The 14,994-nt window shown below is 59.6% G+C and overlaps 2 protein-coding genes across 2 annotated transcripts in view; both read right to left on the reverse strand.

Moving 5' to 3' along the window:
- The window catches only part of PRKX (protein kinase cAMP-dependent X-linked catalytic subunit), a 73,583-nt gene extending 61,299 nt beyond the window's left edge, over window positions 1-12,284 (reverse strand). The window contains exon 1 of the mRNA XM_055337648.1: window positions 11,944-12,284. Coding sequence (XP_055193623.1) covers window positions 11,944-12,109 — 166 coding nt within the window. The 5' untranslated portion in view covers window positions 12,110-12,284. The remainder of the gene's footprint in view (window positions 1-11,943) is intronic.
- On the reverse strand, window positions 964-10,411 carry LOC129517690 (uncharacterized). Its single transcript, XM_055337649.1, has 3 exons — window positions 8,827-10,411; window positions 5,094-8,318; window positions 964-4,736 (listed from the first exon to the last, which is right to left on the reverse strand). Exons 2-3 carry the CDS (start codon window positions 5,513-5,515, stop codon window positions 4,262-4,264), a joined length of 897 nt encoding a protein of 298 aa, XP_055193624.1. The 5' UTR covers window positions 5,516-8,318; window positions 8,827-10,411; the 3' UTR covers window positions 964-4,261.
- Window positions 12,285-14,994: the final 2,710 nt, after the last annotated feature.

Raw genomic sequence — 14,994 nt, forward strand, 5'->3', positions numbered from 1 at the left:
GGAGGATGCAAAGGGCTGGGGGCGGGTCACACACTGTGAATCTGCGCTCAGCCTCCTCAGGGCACGTGGGGAGCAGGAGCAGCTGAGCCACAGGAGGAAGGAATCTGGCCCCTGGAACGCACCACATCTTCTCCTACTCGAAGGTATTGCAAATGCCAACTGGACTCCTATGAGAGTGCCCCGGTGGTGAAGCAAATCCGGTCCAGCCCGCCCGGTATACAATCGGAGGTTCCTCCCCATGAGGAGCTCCCAGAATTACCTGATTCGAAGGTTTCCTTATGTCAGTTTTATTATTCTTGCACACGCTATCTCGGAAACAAGAGCTGCCAAGTTCACTACACAAAAAACGTGCCTGTTATCGAGTTAATCTACAAGCTCAAGACTCCTTGCAAACAGTCCTGTGTCTGTGTTCCTTATCTCGCTCCTCCAGGTGGATACGAGCTCTGCTTCCGGGATGCCATGTGGCAACCCCGACGGAGGGTCACGGCCGCCTGTCTGGCTGTGCATCCGGGGCCGGACGCAAGGCTTCTTCCGGAAGGTAAGGCTGTGTCACCCCAGCTGTGAGCAATCCCATCCCGGGGGCTCCTTGCAACAGGAGACCTGGATCTGCTCGCCCAGCACAGCGAACGGGTCGCAGAGACGTGGCGACGAGTCCTCATACAGGGTTCCAGCCCGGCAGGGGAGGGCGCAGGTGTGAGCAGGTCATTTCACTCCCTTAATCCCTTGTCTCCCACATCTCTCTGTCTGTGTCGGTCTCTCTCATGCACACACACACTCACACCCAACTTTCAGCCATGCCCATGGCTAATCAGAGCTAGCATCCGTCCTCCAGACGGAAGAGCTTTTTACTGCTAATGCCTTGTCCGTTGACGGAAGTCAACGCAGCTGGAGAAGGACACGGGGCACGCAAGCTGGAGCGCAGCCCGTCACCCACCCGACCCCACCCCATCCCACCCCCGTCTTAATGCCACTTCTAAAGCGAGGCATGCACAGCACATGACAGAGAGCAGGTGCCATCGACAGAATAACGGACGCCTTCTCCTCAAAGGCGTCAACATCCCAATCCCCGGACCACGTGAGGACGTTAATGCCCATGGCAAAGGGGAAACTGAGTTTCCAGGTGCTAATTACAGATGCTAAGTAGTTGACCTGAAATAAGGAGATGATCCTTGGTGATGTACATGGGTCCTTCCAAGTGTTAAGGGGAGAAAGAACCAGAGACATGGCCTCATGAGAAGGATCTGACCCAACTGCTGTCCTAGAAGATGGGTGAAGGCATCCTAAGTCATAGAGGGCCGGCAGCATCTAGAAGATTCAAGGAAAGACTCTCCCTCGGAGCCTCCAAAAGGGAACGCAGCCCTCCTAACCCTTCTTATTAACCCATCAACATCCACCTTCATGCTCCTAACCTGCAGAGTTGTGGGGCTTTAAAAATGCGTGTTGTTTTAAGCCACTAAGTGAGGGGTGATGTGTTAGAGCAGCCGTAGGAGACCAAGATGGGGAGAAAGTCCATGAGAGAGATCATAGCAGGAGAACAAGGAAAGGTGACCTCGCAGTGGGCTCCCTCGGGGACCCTGCCCTGCACCCTGATTCCCTAACTCAGGAGCTAGCACAGGTGCAGGACGGGGGTGGGAGGGGAAGATGCTCAGCAGCCTCAAGACAAGCACACCCAGTAAAGTTCAGGTCTACGAAACGGAATAAACTCCAAATCTAAGCAAATAACACCACCACCCGTCCCTGAAATGATGAGCCTGCAATATGCCTGGGAACTGATGGCCATGATGGTGATGGTGATGGTGATGGTGATGGTGATGGTGAGGACGATAAGGGCGATGCCGGCTGTGGCGAGACGTGCTTACTTCCTGGTTGATGCACAAAGGACAGCAGACACAAATGCTCAAGGCTGAAGCTCGCCACTCTCCCCAAAGGCCAGAATAAAACACAACACACACCTGCCAAGCGCTATGGAGAAGCACATCCCGGTGAAGGACCACCTCCAGCACTGGGGTGGGGGGTCTCAGCCTTTTGCTGACTCCTCCTCAAGGACTGTGTGAGGAAATGCAGGGTTGTGGAGCCAGGACCACACGCACCTTGGAACTATGCCTCATTTAGTGAACTCGGAGACCAGAGCAGGGCTTCTGTCCCAATCACTCAAGCCAGGAACCTGAGCCCCAACCCCATGCACCACGTTGGTTCTTAAATGCTCCGAGCCCCGTCCCCCTGGAAGGATAAAACAGGCGGGTCATGAAACAGAGGTGAGACATAGGGACAGAAAAAAGATCAGAGGACACTTGCCTTTTTTAGTGACTTCTAAATGGGTGTTGGGTTTCGGTTTGGGGTCACAGGAAAGTGTTAGAAGTGGGCGGTGATGATGGTCGCACAACAGTATGAGTCACTTAATGCCACTCAATTGGTTACAACGGTGAATACTACGTGGTATATCAGTACAATGAAAATATTCTGGGGCAGCCCGGGTGGCTCAGCGGTTTTAGAGCCGCCTTCAGCCCAGCGCGGGATCCTGGAGACCCGGGATCGAGTCCCACATCGGGCTCCCTGCATGGAGCCTGCTTCTCCCTCTGCCTGTGTCTCTGCCCCTCTCTCTCTATCTCTCATGAATAAGTAAGTAAAATCTTAAAAAAATATTCTTTAAAAAATCAAATAGCATTAGAGAGTTGGTGGGGCTGTCCCACCACCCAGAATGGTCACTGGAGGTGACTTCCCAAGACACAGAGGGACCAGGATGCACATACACCACGTCATACAGACATCACAGCGGGTGGGATGGAGGGTCGCCCTTCTTGGTGGAGCATCCACGTGGTGCACCAGGAAAGCAGCCAACACATGCGGCATCCCAGAACCAGGAGCTGCACCCAGCATGGCTCCCATGTGCGGGGGCTATGCCTTTTCGAGGGATAAAGAATACCCCCCTCCCACGTACAGTTTGGTGAAAGGTGCTACTTGAGTGAACGAAGAACCTTGAGAGCAGCTGCACTCTACTGGGCACCACTTAAATGCGAGTCCTGACACCTGTAGGTGACGGTTACAAATGAGCGGAGAGAAAGAAGGGGTGGTTGGTGGGTGGTGATGCACAGGAGGAAGGCAGGTGGAGGTGTTGCCAGGATGAGCAGAGGTGGTCTTTACACTAGTACCATAGTCTTCTGTCCTTGGACATAAAAGGATCCTGCTTTCGACCCTCCAAGCTGGTCAGCCAAACACACCTGGGGTGACCCTACTGGGTCTTGGCACTACTGGGTCTTGGCTGCTCCCAGGGCACGGAGGTAGCATCCATGCATTCAGTCTCACAGGTGTAATGGGCTGAACTGCGTCCCTCCCTCACAGAAAATAACGTTGACGTCCCGATCTCCAGCACCTCCAGACTGTATCTGGAGATGGATTCCTTAAGGTAAAGTGGTGAAGGTAAAACGAGGTCACTGGGGTGTGGCCTGATCCCACAGGACCGGTGTCCTCACACGGAGAGGAGATTAAGACACAGTCACGCACAGAGGGAAGACCGTGGGAGGACACAGGGAGAAGATGGTGTCTCCACACCAGGCAGAGAGGCGTCAGGAGGAACCAGCCCTGGCCACGCCTGGATCTTGAACTTGCAGCCTCCAGGAGTGGGAGACAATAAACGTCAACTGTTGAAGCCGCCCCATCTCTGGTACTTTGTTTCTCCGAGCAAACCCACAGAACAGGCTACACCCAGTGTAGTCTCATCCATTCCATGAAATACTGGTCATAAAAAAGAATGAAGTCCTGACACATACATACTCTACGGATGCAACTCAAAACATCATCCCGGACGAAGAAACCAGTTGAGAAAAAGGCCCTGTGGGATAAGTAGGATCTCACTTATAGGAAATGTCCAGAAGGGGCAAATCCATAGAGACAGAGAATAGATGGGAGGTTGCCAAGGGCAAAGGGAAAGGGGAGCAGCGGGTGATTGCTTAACGGGTACAGGGCACACTTTGGGAGCTGATGCAAGTGTTGGATACAAGGGATGCTCGCATATGGTGGATGTGCTAAATGCCCCTGAACTGTTCACCGTAAAACAAATTTTACGGGGGCGCCTGGGTGGCTCAGCGGTTGAGCTTCTGCCTTCAGCTCAAGCCATGACTTTGGGATCCTGGGATGGAGTCCCACATCGGGGTCCCCGCAGGGGAGCCTGCTTCTCCCTCTGCCTGTGTCTCTGCCTCTCTCTCTCTGTGTCTCATGAATAAATAAAAATATTTTTTAAAAAAATCAAATAAATGATTTTATATTACGTGAGTTTCAATGAAAAAGTGTCACGGGTGTCAGAAGTGATGGTGACGGTGGAAAGAATGCCAAAGATAGTAGATAAGCGGTAGGATGTGGGTGGGGGTGTTGAAGGGAAGGTGCTGATGAAGGGGCTGGTGGTGGTGGTGGTGGTGGTGGTGATGCTGGGGTTGGTGAGCAAGATGGGAGGAACCGGAAGGATGTTGAACAGGGAGTAGTGATGAAGGTGGTGATGAGGATCATGATGGTGGGATTCGTGACAATGGCCATGGTGGTCATGACGGCCATGATGATGATGCTGGTGCTGGTGATAAAGACGGGTAGAAAGTGGTAAGACATGGGCAGGTGCTGAACAGAAGGCCATGACAAAGGTGGTGATGACGACGATGATGATGGGGTTGGCGATGGTGGTGATGGTGGTCATGGTCATCACGGTGACGATGGTGATAATGATGACGGTGACCGTGATGACGATGATGCTTAAGATGATCAAGATGGTAGAGGAGGTCAAGTGTGGGCAAGTGAGAGGGCGAGGCATTGATAAAGGTGACGGTGACCGTGTGATCTTCTCTCCCAAACATGACCCCATCCAGAGCCTTCCTTGTGCCGCCCAATGGTAGAGTCAGCTTCCTGTTGATGCAACCCGCAAACCTTGGGGTCGCCCATGACTGTTGCCTAAGTCTCTGTTATAGACCCAACGTGTGTGCGTGTCCCCTCAACACTCATGCCTTGAAGGCCTACATCCCAGTGACTGTGTAAGGACGTGAACCTCTCAGGAGGTAATAAAGGTGAAATGAGGTCATGGGGGAGGCGCCCTCATCTAACAGACCACTTACAAGTGTCCTCGCAAGAAGAGGCACCAGGGAACGTGCCATCTGTCCTCCGTACGCTTGCTCCCAGCCGGGGACACACAACAGGCCCTGCAGGGCAGCTCTTGCGCCTTCGTTTCTCCGCTTGCTCCGCCCCACGCCAGCCACGGCGACCTTCCCAGAGCTTCTAGAACATGTCCAGTGGGCTCCGAGGCTGCCGTGTGGCTCACGTTCCAGAGCAGCAGCAGCAGCAGCAGCAGCACCGGAACCTTATGAGGCATCCAGAGTCTCCGCACCACCACCCTCTCCAGGTAGGAGAGTCGGAACGTCTCCAGGGTGGGGGTTGGCCATGCGTGTTCCCACCAGCCCTCTAGGGGATGCTGAGGCTGCCCAGGGTTGAGAACCAGCCACTGTGCCCAGGGTATCTCCACGGCTCGCCCTCTCCTCATCAACCTCGGGCCCTATCAGCGTGCCCCTACCTGCCCTCTGCTCCGACCCCCACCAGGCTGCTCCATTCTCCCCCAGACTTCTGACGGCCTTCGAACCAACCAGCAACTGGACATGTCGCACGCGGTACCCACCGTCCCATAAGGGGACGTCAACTGGAGAAGCAAAGCCTAGTACCCTAGAGCGTCCCGCGCCCAGAGAGCAACCTGGCGGGCAGTGGCTGCTCAGCGATGGGCAGCGTGAGCGGGGACAACTGCCGACCGACTGCCCGGGGCCCAAGGGTCTCCCAACGTGGGCGACTTAATGGCTTTCCGGGGGGCAAATGGAGACACGCCAAGCAGCCTGCGTACAGGAGAGGAAAGAACAGATGGAGGCATGACACACATACACACGACGTCCCCGGGGCCCCGCGCTCCTGGGGGAAGGCAGGACACCTGCCCAAAGACGTGCAGCTGCAGAACAGCCCCACAGACGTGTCTGCCCCCCATGGGGCGCCTCATTCCAGGGCAAGAGGCGGGAGCACCGTGGGGGAGGAGGAGGACACAAGGCAGCAGCGGAGGGCCGGGCCGCCCACAGGGTGCACACGGCGCAGAGACGGATGGCAGCAGACGCCTGACAGCGCGGCCAGCTCCCCCGTGGGTGGGCATCCTTGCAAAATCAGGGACACGCCTCTACTGTGCCTGGCACCCGGGTGGCTCCGTGCATTAGGCGTCCGCCTCTGGCTCAGGTCGTGACCCCAGGGTCTGCAATCGAGCCCCATGCGGGCTCTCCCGCTCCCTCTGCCCGTCGCTCCCCCTGCTTGTGCTCCCTCTTGCGCTCTCTCCCTGTCAAATAAAGACGTTCAGAAAGGAAGAATGAACACCACACATCGAGGCTCAGAGGGTTAAAAGAGGAAAAAAAGAACCAAAAAGGCGAGTCTTCAAATGGCGTGGAGGGTTGTGACACCGTGGTCGCTTGAAGAACCTCGGGGGAAATACAAAGGGAACCAGCCCCACGGTGTCACTCCCAGAGCAAAGGTGGTTTTCAGAGAATTGGTAACACATTAGTCTCTCCGAGAGAACACGGTGGTTAGAAGCGTCGTCGGCGCACCCAGCCACCAACGCTGCTGGCACGCAGGACCCGTCTGTGGCACACGTCGCCCCTGCCCGTTTCCTCCAAGGACAAAAGTGGCCTCCCAGGTTGTCCCCAGCCGTGGAGGAACTGCCCCAGGACGCAGACTGGGGAGCACCCTCACGGCGCACTGTCCTCACCCGCGTGGGTGACCCAAGGGAGGACAAGGCGGGTGGCCCTGGGCAGACTCGGGGACAAAGGAGGAGTCCCGGAGCGGGACGTCACACCCACACACGCCCACGGACTGGATGTCTACACCCACACCCCCCGGGTTTCATATGATGAAAAATCTGCTCCCGATATAACGGGATGGACATTTGCACGCGGGTTTCTGGGACGTCCGTAGGATGAGGTCATGAGAAAGGGGTGCCCTGCGATGAAATGGGTCCCCGTGTGACCCCCGGCGTGTCCTACGTCCCTGCCCGCCTCAGGAGCACACAGCAGGACGGTGGCCCCCTACCAACCACGGAGAGCGCTCATCAGAACCCATCCCTGCTGGCGTCCTGACCCCACATCCTGACCCCACACCCTGGACCCCAGAGCTGTGAAACTCTGTTGTGTACGAGCCACCCCGTCCGGGTGTACGAGCCACAGCAGGCCCAACGTCAAGCCTGATTCAACATGGCGCCCCTTGGTCCATCCTGGATTTGCCAAAGAGAGTGACAAGGTGACGCAGACCCGGGGTGCAGGCCTCGCCCGGCTGCTCCCTGTGCAGGAAGCGGATGGGTGCGAGGGAGCAGAAGCAGAGGCAGCAGAAGAGCAAGTTGGGGCTGTGTCCCATCCAGCTCCGGAGGTGGCCTTCCTGGAGCGGGAGGCCATGGATGCCCATGAACCCTTGGCTCTCCTGGGTTAACCCCAGCTGCGTAGGGCAGTAGGGCTGCCACCCCGTGGGGGCTTCAAACGATGCCCTCCCGCTTCTGGAGACCAGATGTCCGAGATGCAGGTGGGCTGGTCCCACCGCACGTAGGTTGAGGCAGAGACTCGCTCCCTCCAGAGGCTCCAGGGAGGGTCCCTCCTGCCTCTTCCGGCGTCTGCAGCTGCAGGCGTCCCTGAACTGGTGTCCGCATCCCTCCCGCCTCTGCCTCCATCCTCACCCCTGTCCTTGGGTTGAAGCTCATCCTGTGCAACGGACTTGACCTCAATCCTTAACTAATTGCCTCTCCAAAGAGTCTATTTCCAAATCGGGTCCCATCTGCAGTTCTGAGAGGGAGGACACGAATTGGGGTGGGAGGGACTCTACCCCCAGGACACTGGCGGTCGTGTGCATGTGTTGGCTCATCACAGGCTCCTGCGTGTTGCCTATTTTTTATTCCTGCTTTGGCCCCATCTGGCTTCCCCATCCCCTTTTTTCTCCAACCCCTTGAGCAAGGAAATGTGGGCTCTGCGTCTCCTCATTTTTCCCTTCCCATTGGACCCTCACGCCCTTGGAGATGGCCAGAGAGAAGGAAGCAGCCCTCGTGGGGATGCAGCACACAGAACCGGTAACTCCGTGAAGACACGAAGCACATTCCGGGTCACCGGGGGCTGCGGATGGGGGATGCGGGGTGACCGCTCGTGGGGACGGGGCCTCCTCTGGGCCATGACGAGGACGTTTTGGAAGTCGATGGAGGCGGTGGCCGCACGACTTTCTGAAGGAGCGACCCGCGGCTGGAGGCCCTCACTGAAAAGCCGTTTGCTTCCTTGGACATGAATTTTCTAAAAAATGAACAACGTGCAGGACGTCTGCACTCGGGAATACGTTTTTGTTCCCCCAAATTCCATCTGATTTCTGAAGCTCCTGGAACGCCGCCGAACGGACACGCAGTGGCTCCCCGTGCGTTTGCAGGTTCCGAGCCCGTGAAGGGCGGACCGGATCGAAGGGTGATCTCAAGTTTCTGTGCATTGGGAAGGAACCGCTGGCTTCCATTGCTTATGTCTACACGGCGCAGAGGGCCGCTCATTATGGGCACAGCCCGAGGACAGTGAGTCCGATTCCACTCCTTCTGGAGCTGGATATTTGAGGATAAATAAGAGCCCGGGTCAGAAGGAGTGAAATCGGGCCGATTTGGGGGGATGAGGACCTCAGCAGAAAATCCCGTAGGTACGGCAGGAACTGCAAATACTAAGTATTTCAGAAGGAACCGTCTAGATGACCAGTTATTGGTTAAGGAAGGGCTCCTCGATCCTGAGGAAATACGAGTGCGTGACGCACGACGGTCGATACCTGACAGGTGTCAAGCACAGGCCACTAGCCTGAGCGGAGGGACGTCGTTCTGTCCTCGATGAGGGGGCGTCCGCCGCCAAACAAATGCACACGGTAACGCTGCACAGCAGGGCGCCCAGGCGCACACGCACAAGCTCGAAGCACGGGGTGGCCCAAATCGGGGAGCAATGGACGTGGCCTGTGCAGCGTCAGGAGGACGACTGCGCAGACGGGGACGTCCTGGTTCCCGCCTGCGCCACGGAGCAGGTCACCACGGAGGCACGCGAGGCCTGGATTCCGGGATCCCCTGCGCACCCATAATGATTTCAGAACATATTATTAGGACCTTTAACAGCGTCTTGTCGGTCATCAGCAGATGGACCCAAGCGCCGCCCCAGGAACCCGAAACGCAGAGAAGCGGGTTGCGAACCAGCTCCTGCGGCTCCCAGCCCACGGTTCCCGAGCCAGGAAATGATCCTTAACCAACACGCGCCCCGAAGTCGCTTCCCTGCTCTGAGAGGGGCCTTCACCTGTCGTCGCAGCCAGGCCGGCCGGGATTCCTTCCCCACCCACGGACGCCCTGGCACAGGGGAGCCACCAAGACCACCCGACCCCGCTCCCCGCCTAGGACCTGGGCCTCCCGGGCCCCGTGGAGTCACCGGGCACCGTGCAGCCAGGTCAGCAGGCCCGAGCCTGCGTGTGCACCTGCTGCGTTCCACCTGCACAAGCACATCGGCCTCGGGGCGGGCACCAGCGGGACTCGGCAGTCCTGCCCAGTGTCCAGGCAGAAGTGTGGGGTGAAAGGCACAGGAGCGCACGCATGGGTGACGAATGGACAAGTGTCGCAAGCGCACGCACACGGGTGAAATGGAAATGCGCACGTGTGAGCAGCGTGGTCTCGGAGCCGGCCCTGTCCTGCTGCCTCAGATCCTTCAGGAAAAAAGCGTCCGGACCCCCAGGAGCAAGGGTCCCTATATATCGCTATATATAGAACTCCTGACCCCGTGGGTCCGACACGGGGCAGGGACGGCTCCGGAGGCAGATTAGTCTCCTGGGCTAACTGCTTGTGGTAAACTTGGATCAGTATTGAAGAAAAGGCTGGGATAAAATGCAGCGGGAAAGGTCACCAGAGGGCCGCCTGGGTGGCTCTGTGGGTGAACAACCTGGGGTCCCGGGATCGAGCCCCGCATCGGGCTCCCTGCATGGAGCCTGCTTCTCCCTCTGCCTGTGTCTCTGTCTCTCTCTCTCTCTGTGTCTCTCATGAATAAATAAATAAAATATTAAAAAAAGAAAATCTCGTCAGAGCGGCAGAGCCGTGCACACACACACGTGCACGCACACGCACCTGGCTCTCTGTCCCTCTCTCACACACAGACCTGCACCCTGCAGGTCCGAGCAGGTGAACCTGCGCGCTCCGGCCCTCCCTTCACACCCTGGAAGCCCACAGGAAGTTCTCCTTGCACAAGCAGCATCCTCTTCATCAAGGGAGAGGAATGACACGTGGAAGGAAGGACTCGCCCTCCCCCGCGGGCCCCTCTGGGCTCCCAGGGGCGGCGACATTCTATTTTTAAGGGCAACATGACTGACTGGCTGGCCTGCCCGTGCCCCCCGGGGCAGCGCCCACGGGGGCCCCACGTGACTGCAGAACCAGAATAGGTGGTGGCGCCTCCCACCCGCCTGCCCCCACCCCTCCGGCCACCTGCCCCCCCCCCTCCGCCCCGGCACCTACGACAATACACCCGACGATACGCCCGTGTGTGTGCCCAAGACAAATACAATCGGCGGTGCTGCGTGCCAAGGGACGGCGGGTCCTGCACCAACTTTCCATTGTTCGCTGCTGGTGTTTCCACCTCGTCCTGGGGACACCGCTCAGGCTGGGTTTGTGTCCCACCCTGCCGTCCTGCGGAGCGCGGAGCGCAGCCAGCTTTTCAGGGAGCCCCGTGTTGGTGGTGGGGGGGTGCTAGGCAGACAGACACAGAGACACAGAGACACGGACACAGCAGGAGGAGGAGGGTGACGGGGAAACAAACAGAGAAGCCCACAGAGGCACAGAGGTGCCCCCGCCCCTCGTCTTCCCCAGTGAGGTCTCCTGCAGACCCGCCCCCAGCCAGCTGCCCCCCTGCAGGCTCACCCCCCTGAAAAAGAGAAGTGTCCCTGTGCACTGGGGGTTGGTTACCGGGCCGCCTGGCTGCGCCTGGGGTCTGAGTAAACCCTAGGCCGTGACCCTGAGCCCGGCTTCCTGCTGCCCTGCCCAGCTTCCTCCTTTGCAAAAGAGGGGGCCGGGGGACCGGGAAGCCCCCCACTCCCCAGGGACAGCCCTGCCCTGTCCTGCCCTGCCCCTCCGGGCTGTGCAGCGGGTCCCCTTCCCCATGTGTGTTTCTGGCCCCAAAATCCCGTCTGTCCCGAACCGGATTGGCAACAAAGAGCTACTGAGAAGCCACAGCAGGTTGTGCCCACATTCGGAACTGAGCGCCCACCTGGGGTGCGGCTTTGGGGGGATTCAGGGTGGACGGTGCAGGCAGGGGGCGGGGGGAGGGGGGAGCGGACACTAGGATCGCAGACGTCCCAGCGTGAGCAGCTTCGAAAGCGGAGGACAAAAGGAAAGCAGTGTGTGATTTTTTTTAAAAATGCCAACTTTCAGACGCCCGGGAGGAGCAGCCCGCAGGGTGTTGGGAGATGGGTCCTGTATGGGGAACGCTGCCCACCCCCCCGTCCGTGCGCCCCCCGGGGGACGCCCCGGGACACCTGCCTCGCCAAGCGCGGGGTGAGGTCTGCAGTGTCCGGGAGTGTGGGCAGGAGGAGCAGGGCAGGTGCCTCTAGGGGCCCCCAGGGCGGGTCCCCAGTACGAGGTGGCCCCCCCTCCCCCTGGAAGTTGGAGCGCGTCTGGGGCGCACAGAGAGCACAGACAGGGCTGGGGGCGCAGGGCAGTTGCACCCCAGGAGACTCCAGGGCCGACGGGCGTTGGGGAGGGTGTCGGGGGCTGGGGAGGGGGGTGAGCGTGCGCGCAGCGGAGCCCCCAAGGTGCGGGGGCGCAGCCCGGCCCCTGGGGGTCCCCCGGAGCCGCCGAGCCCCGCGCGGGCAGGCGGCCCTTTGTCTGCCGCTGCGCCCCTGCGGCCCGGCCCCGCGCGCCCCACTCACCCACGGTGGCCAGCGTGTCGAAGTCCTGCAGGCGGAAGGCGGGCGGCTCTGGCGAGGGCGCCTCGGGGCTCGGGCGGGGCAGGGGCGCGCCGTCGGGGGCCTCGGCTGCGCGCTCCGGGGGCGCGGGGCCCGGCGCGGCCGCCTTGGCCAGCCCGGGCGCCTCCATGGGGGCGCGCTCCAGCCCGGGGGGCGCGCGGGGCCGGGCTTCCCGGGACGCAGCCTCGGAGGGCGGCGCGGCGGCGGCGGCATCAGCGGCGCCCACCCATGCGCGCCCCCCGCGGCCCGGCGCGACTGTCGGAGCGGCGGGGACAATGGCGGGGCGCGGGGCGGCGCTCGGTGCAGCCGCTGCAGCCGGTGGGAGTCGCCCGCGGCCTCGGGGGGCGGGCCCGGGGGCGCGCTGGGCGGGAGCAGGGGCGGGCGCGGGGGCGCGGCCCGGGCAGGCTGGGGCGTTCATCCCCCGGCCGCCGCCGCTGCGTGCGCGCTGCTGGGGGGCCGGGCGGACGCGGCCGGGGCGGGGCCGTGCGCTCTCCCGCCCGCCGACCCGGGAGTCGCCGGCCCCCCCACCCAACACCCGCGCGCTCCGCCCCCGGATCCCGGAGGGCGGCGTGGAGGAGGCGGCCGCGCCCCCCCGCGCGCTCCCGGGGCGCCCCGCGGAGGGAGGGGGGTCCCCGCCCAGCCAGGCGGGATACCGCGCTCTCCGCGCCCCCGCCCTGGAGGCCGGGAGGCGGGGCGCGCTGGCCACCGGAGGGCGTGGCTGCAACTAAAGTAAAGTCCAAAAAAAAAAAAAAAAAAGAAAGAAAAACATCCAGTGAACTGGGAGCGAAATGCGCAGGGGCCGGCAGCCGGGTGTAGCCAACAAAAACCCGGGCGGGGTCACCTTCCTGGTCTCCGCGGTGCGCGCGCAGGGGGCACGGTGCTGCCAACATGCCATTTGGGGAGGGGCGCACGGGCACCCCTCCCGCTGGATCCCTGAGGCTTCCCAAGCACCCCTGATCCAGGGCGACCCGTCCAGCGTGCTGCGCACCTTGCTCGGAGTCCACGAGTTTCCCCAGACGCTCACGCTTCCAACCAAAGACAAGCAGACGCAGGTTTAAGATGCAGGACCACGGCCCCCGCCCCGAAACGCAGCGCGCGCAGCTCGGTGGGCCCCCGTTTTTGGACACACACACCCAGTTTGGATGAGAAACGCAGGACACCCCAGATGCATTCGAATTCCAGCCCCTCCCGCCGTGTAAGCACGCCCCAGCCCGTGTCTGGGTGTACTCACACCAGAGATGACCAATGCGTATCTGACATTGGAATGTAACTGGACGTCCCGTGTGTTATCGGGCCACCCTGTCCCGGGGCATCCGGTGGACATGCAGGCTGCAAAGGGTTGGCCGTTCCCAGCTGCTGGCCCGGGGACCACACTTTGAGCTGCTGGAGGACACATGGCCTCCCAGGTCGCCTCCCTCCTCCTTCAGAGGCGGCTCAGGGACTCAGCCCTTGGAGAGGGTGTCCTGCCCCTGAGTCCTGGGGTTGGCGAGGGGGCGGCCTGCCCAGAAGGCTACACCGCCTCAAAATCACAGCTGAAGTGTGTGATTGCAGACAGCAGGCCGTGTGGGCCCGACTCGACCAACGGAGAGGGGGCCACAGGAAATGGGAAGGGGGCTCTGGGTGCTGTCCTCGGGCCTCTGGGCTGTCAGCTTGGGCCCACGCGCCTGTGCTCATGGTGGGTGGCATGTTCCCCGGGCATTAGGCCTGCAGTCTTTGCTTGTTGCCAAATCCTGAGCTGGAATGCAAAAAATGCGTGCCCTGAGCAGGCCCCGTGCTCCGCGCTGGAACAGGAGGCGCTCTGGCCACCAGGCCCTGTGTGGCCCTGTCCTGCTGAGCCACTGCGGAAGGGGGACGACCCAGGATGGTCCCCCCTCCCCGCCCCGGCCCGGGGTATGTCCACGGCTCCCTGACCACCCTGATGCTACTAGGTAACTCTCGTTGTTGGTCAAGCCGAGGTCAAGTAGGGACGTGCTTCCCCCTTGCCATTGCACCCAGGCAGAAAAGGGCTACAGAGAAACTCAGCATTCAAGTCCGGGTTGCAGAGCTGACGGGTCGGACGCCTTCCTCCCCCACCCCTGAGACTGACCACATACCTGCCTCTTCCTATAAATATCCTGGGCAGGTGTCGCAACCTGGCCGTACAAAGCAGCTTTCATCTGGAAGGATCATAAACATTCCTCAGGAACCGCAGCCTATGACTCGGAAGACAGAACTGAAAAGTCCGTGTCAGGCAGGCGTTACAGGGGCATTGGCGCCGTCGGGCCGCGGCATCACGGGTGGCGCGGCGGGCACGATGCACTGAGCTCTGCCATGCGGAAAGAAGAGGGTCTGCGTCGCCCCAGAGGGAACCATCGGGTCAGCACCGTGATCCGTGCAGGTGTCGATGGAGGCAAGAGACACACAAGTTGTGGTCCGTGAAGGTCCGCGGGAATGGATGTGCGTGGTTCAGCTGGAATGCGAGTGGGTGTATTCCTATATATGCAGGCGTACGAGTGTGTGCGTATGTTGTACGTACAAATACATCCACACACACATACGTATGTACAAGCGTATGTGCAAATATATATACAAAACATCATATATCCAAAAATGTTATATATACACATACATGTATCTATGTGTGTACATGTGAGTGTATAGATGCTGAGTTAAAACTAAAAAGTATACTGTTACCTGTGCAAGCTTTACAATTGATACATATTTTATATGATATATATGTTATATCGTAATACATTCCAGAATATATATTCTAATACATTTTATTTTACAATTGATACATATTTTATATGTGTGTTATATTGTAATATATTCTAATACATTTTATTCTGTATATTCTAAAAGACATGTTCACCTGCCTTCACAGACTTTACAACTTAAGCATAATTAAAATATTAGATAAGGGATCCCTGGGTGGCGCAGCGGTTTGGCGCCTGCCTTTGTCCCAGGGCGCGATCCTGGAGACCCGGGATCGAATCCCACGTCGGGCTCCCGGTGCATGGAGCCTGCTTCTCCCTC

Source organism: Nyctereutes procyonoides, unplaced genomic scaffold (genome assembly GCF_905146905.1).
Source record: "Nyctereutes procyonoides isolate TBG_1078 unplaced genomic scaffold, NYPRO_anot_genome, whole genome shotgun sequence".
Classification (NCBI taxonomy): domain Eukaryota; kingdom Metazoa; phylum Chordata; class Mammalia; order Carnivora; family Canidae; genus Nyctereutes; species Nyctereutes procyonoides.

Bases quoted from the DNA above. Each gene is read 5' to 3' on its own strand.
- LOC129517690 (XM_055337649.1), bottom strand. From the start codon at position 5,515: ATGAGGAGAGGGCGAGCCGTGGAGATACCCTGGGCACAGTGGCTGGTT. The intron at 4,737-5,093 runs GTAAGTGGTCTG...GATCATCTTAAG, and splicing joins CTCTTCTTGCGAGGACACTT to CATCATCGTCATCACGGTCA.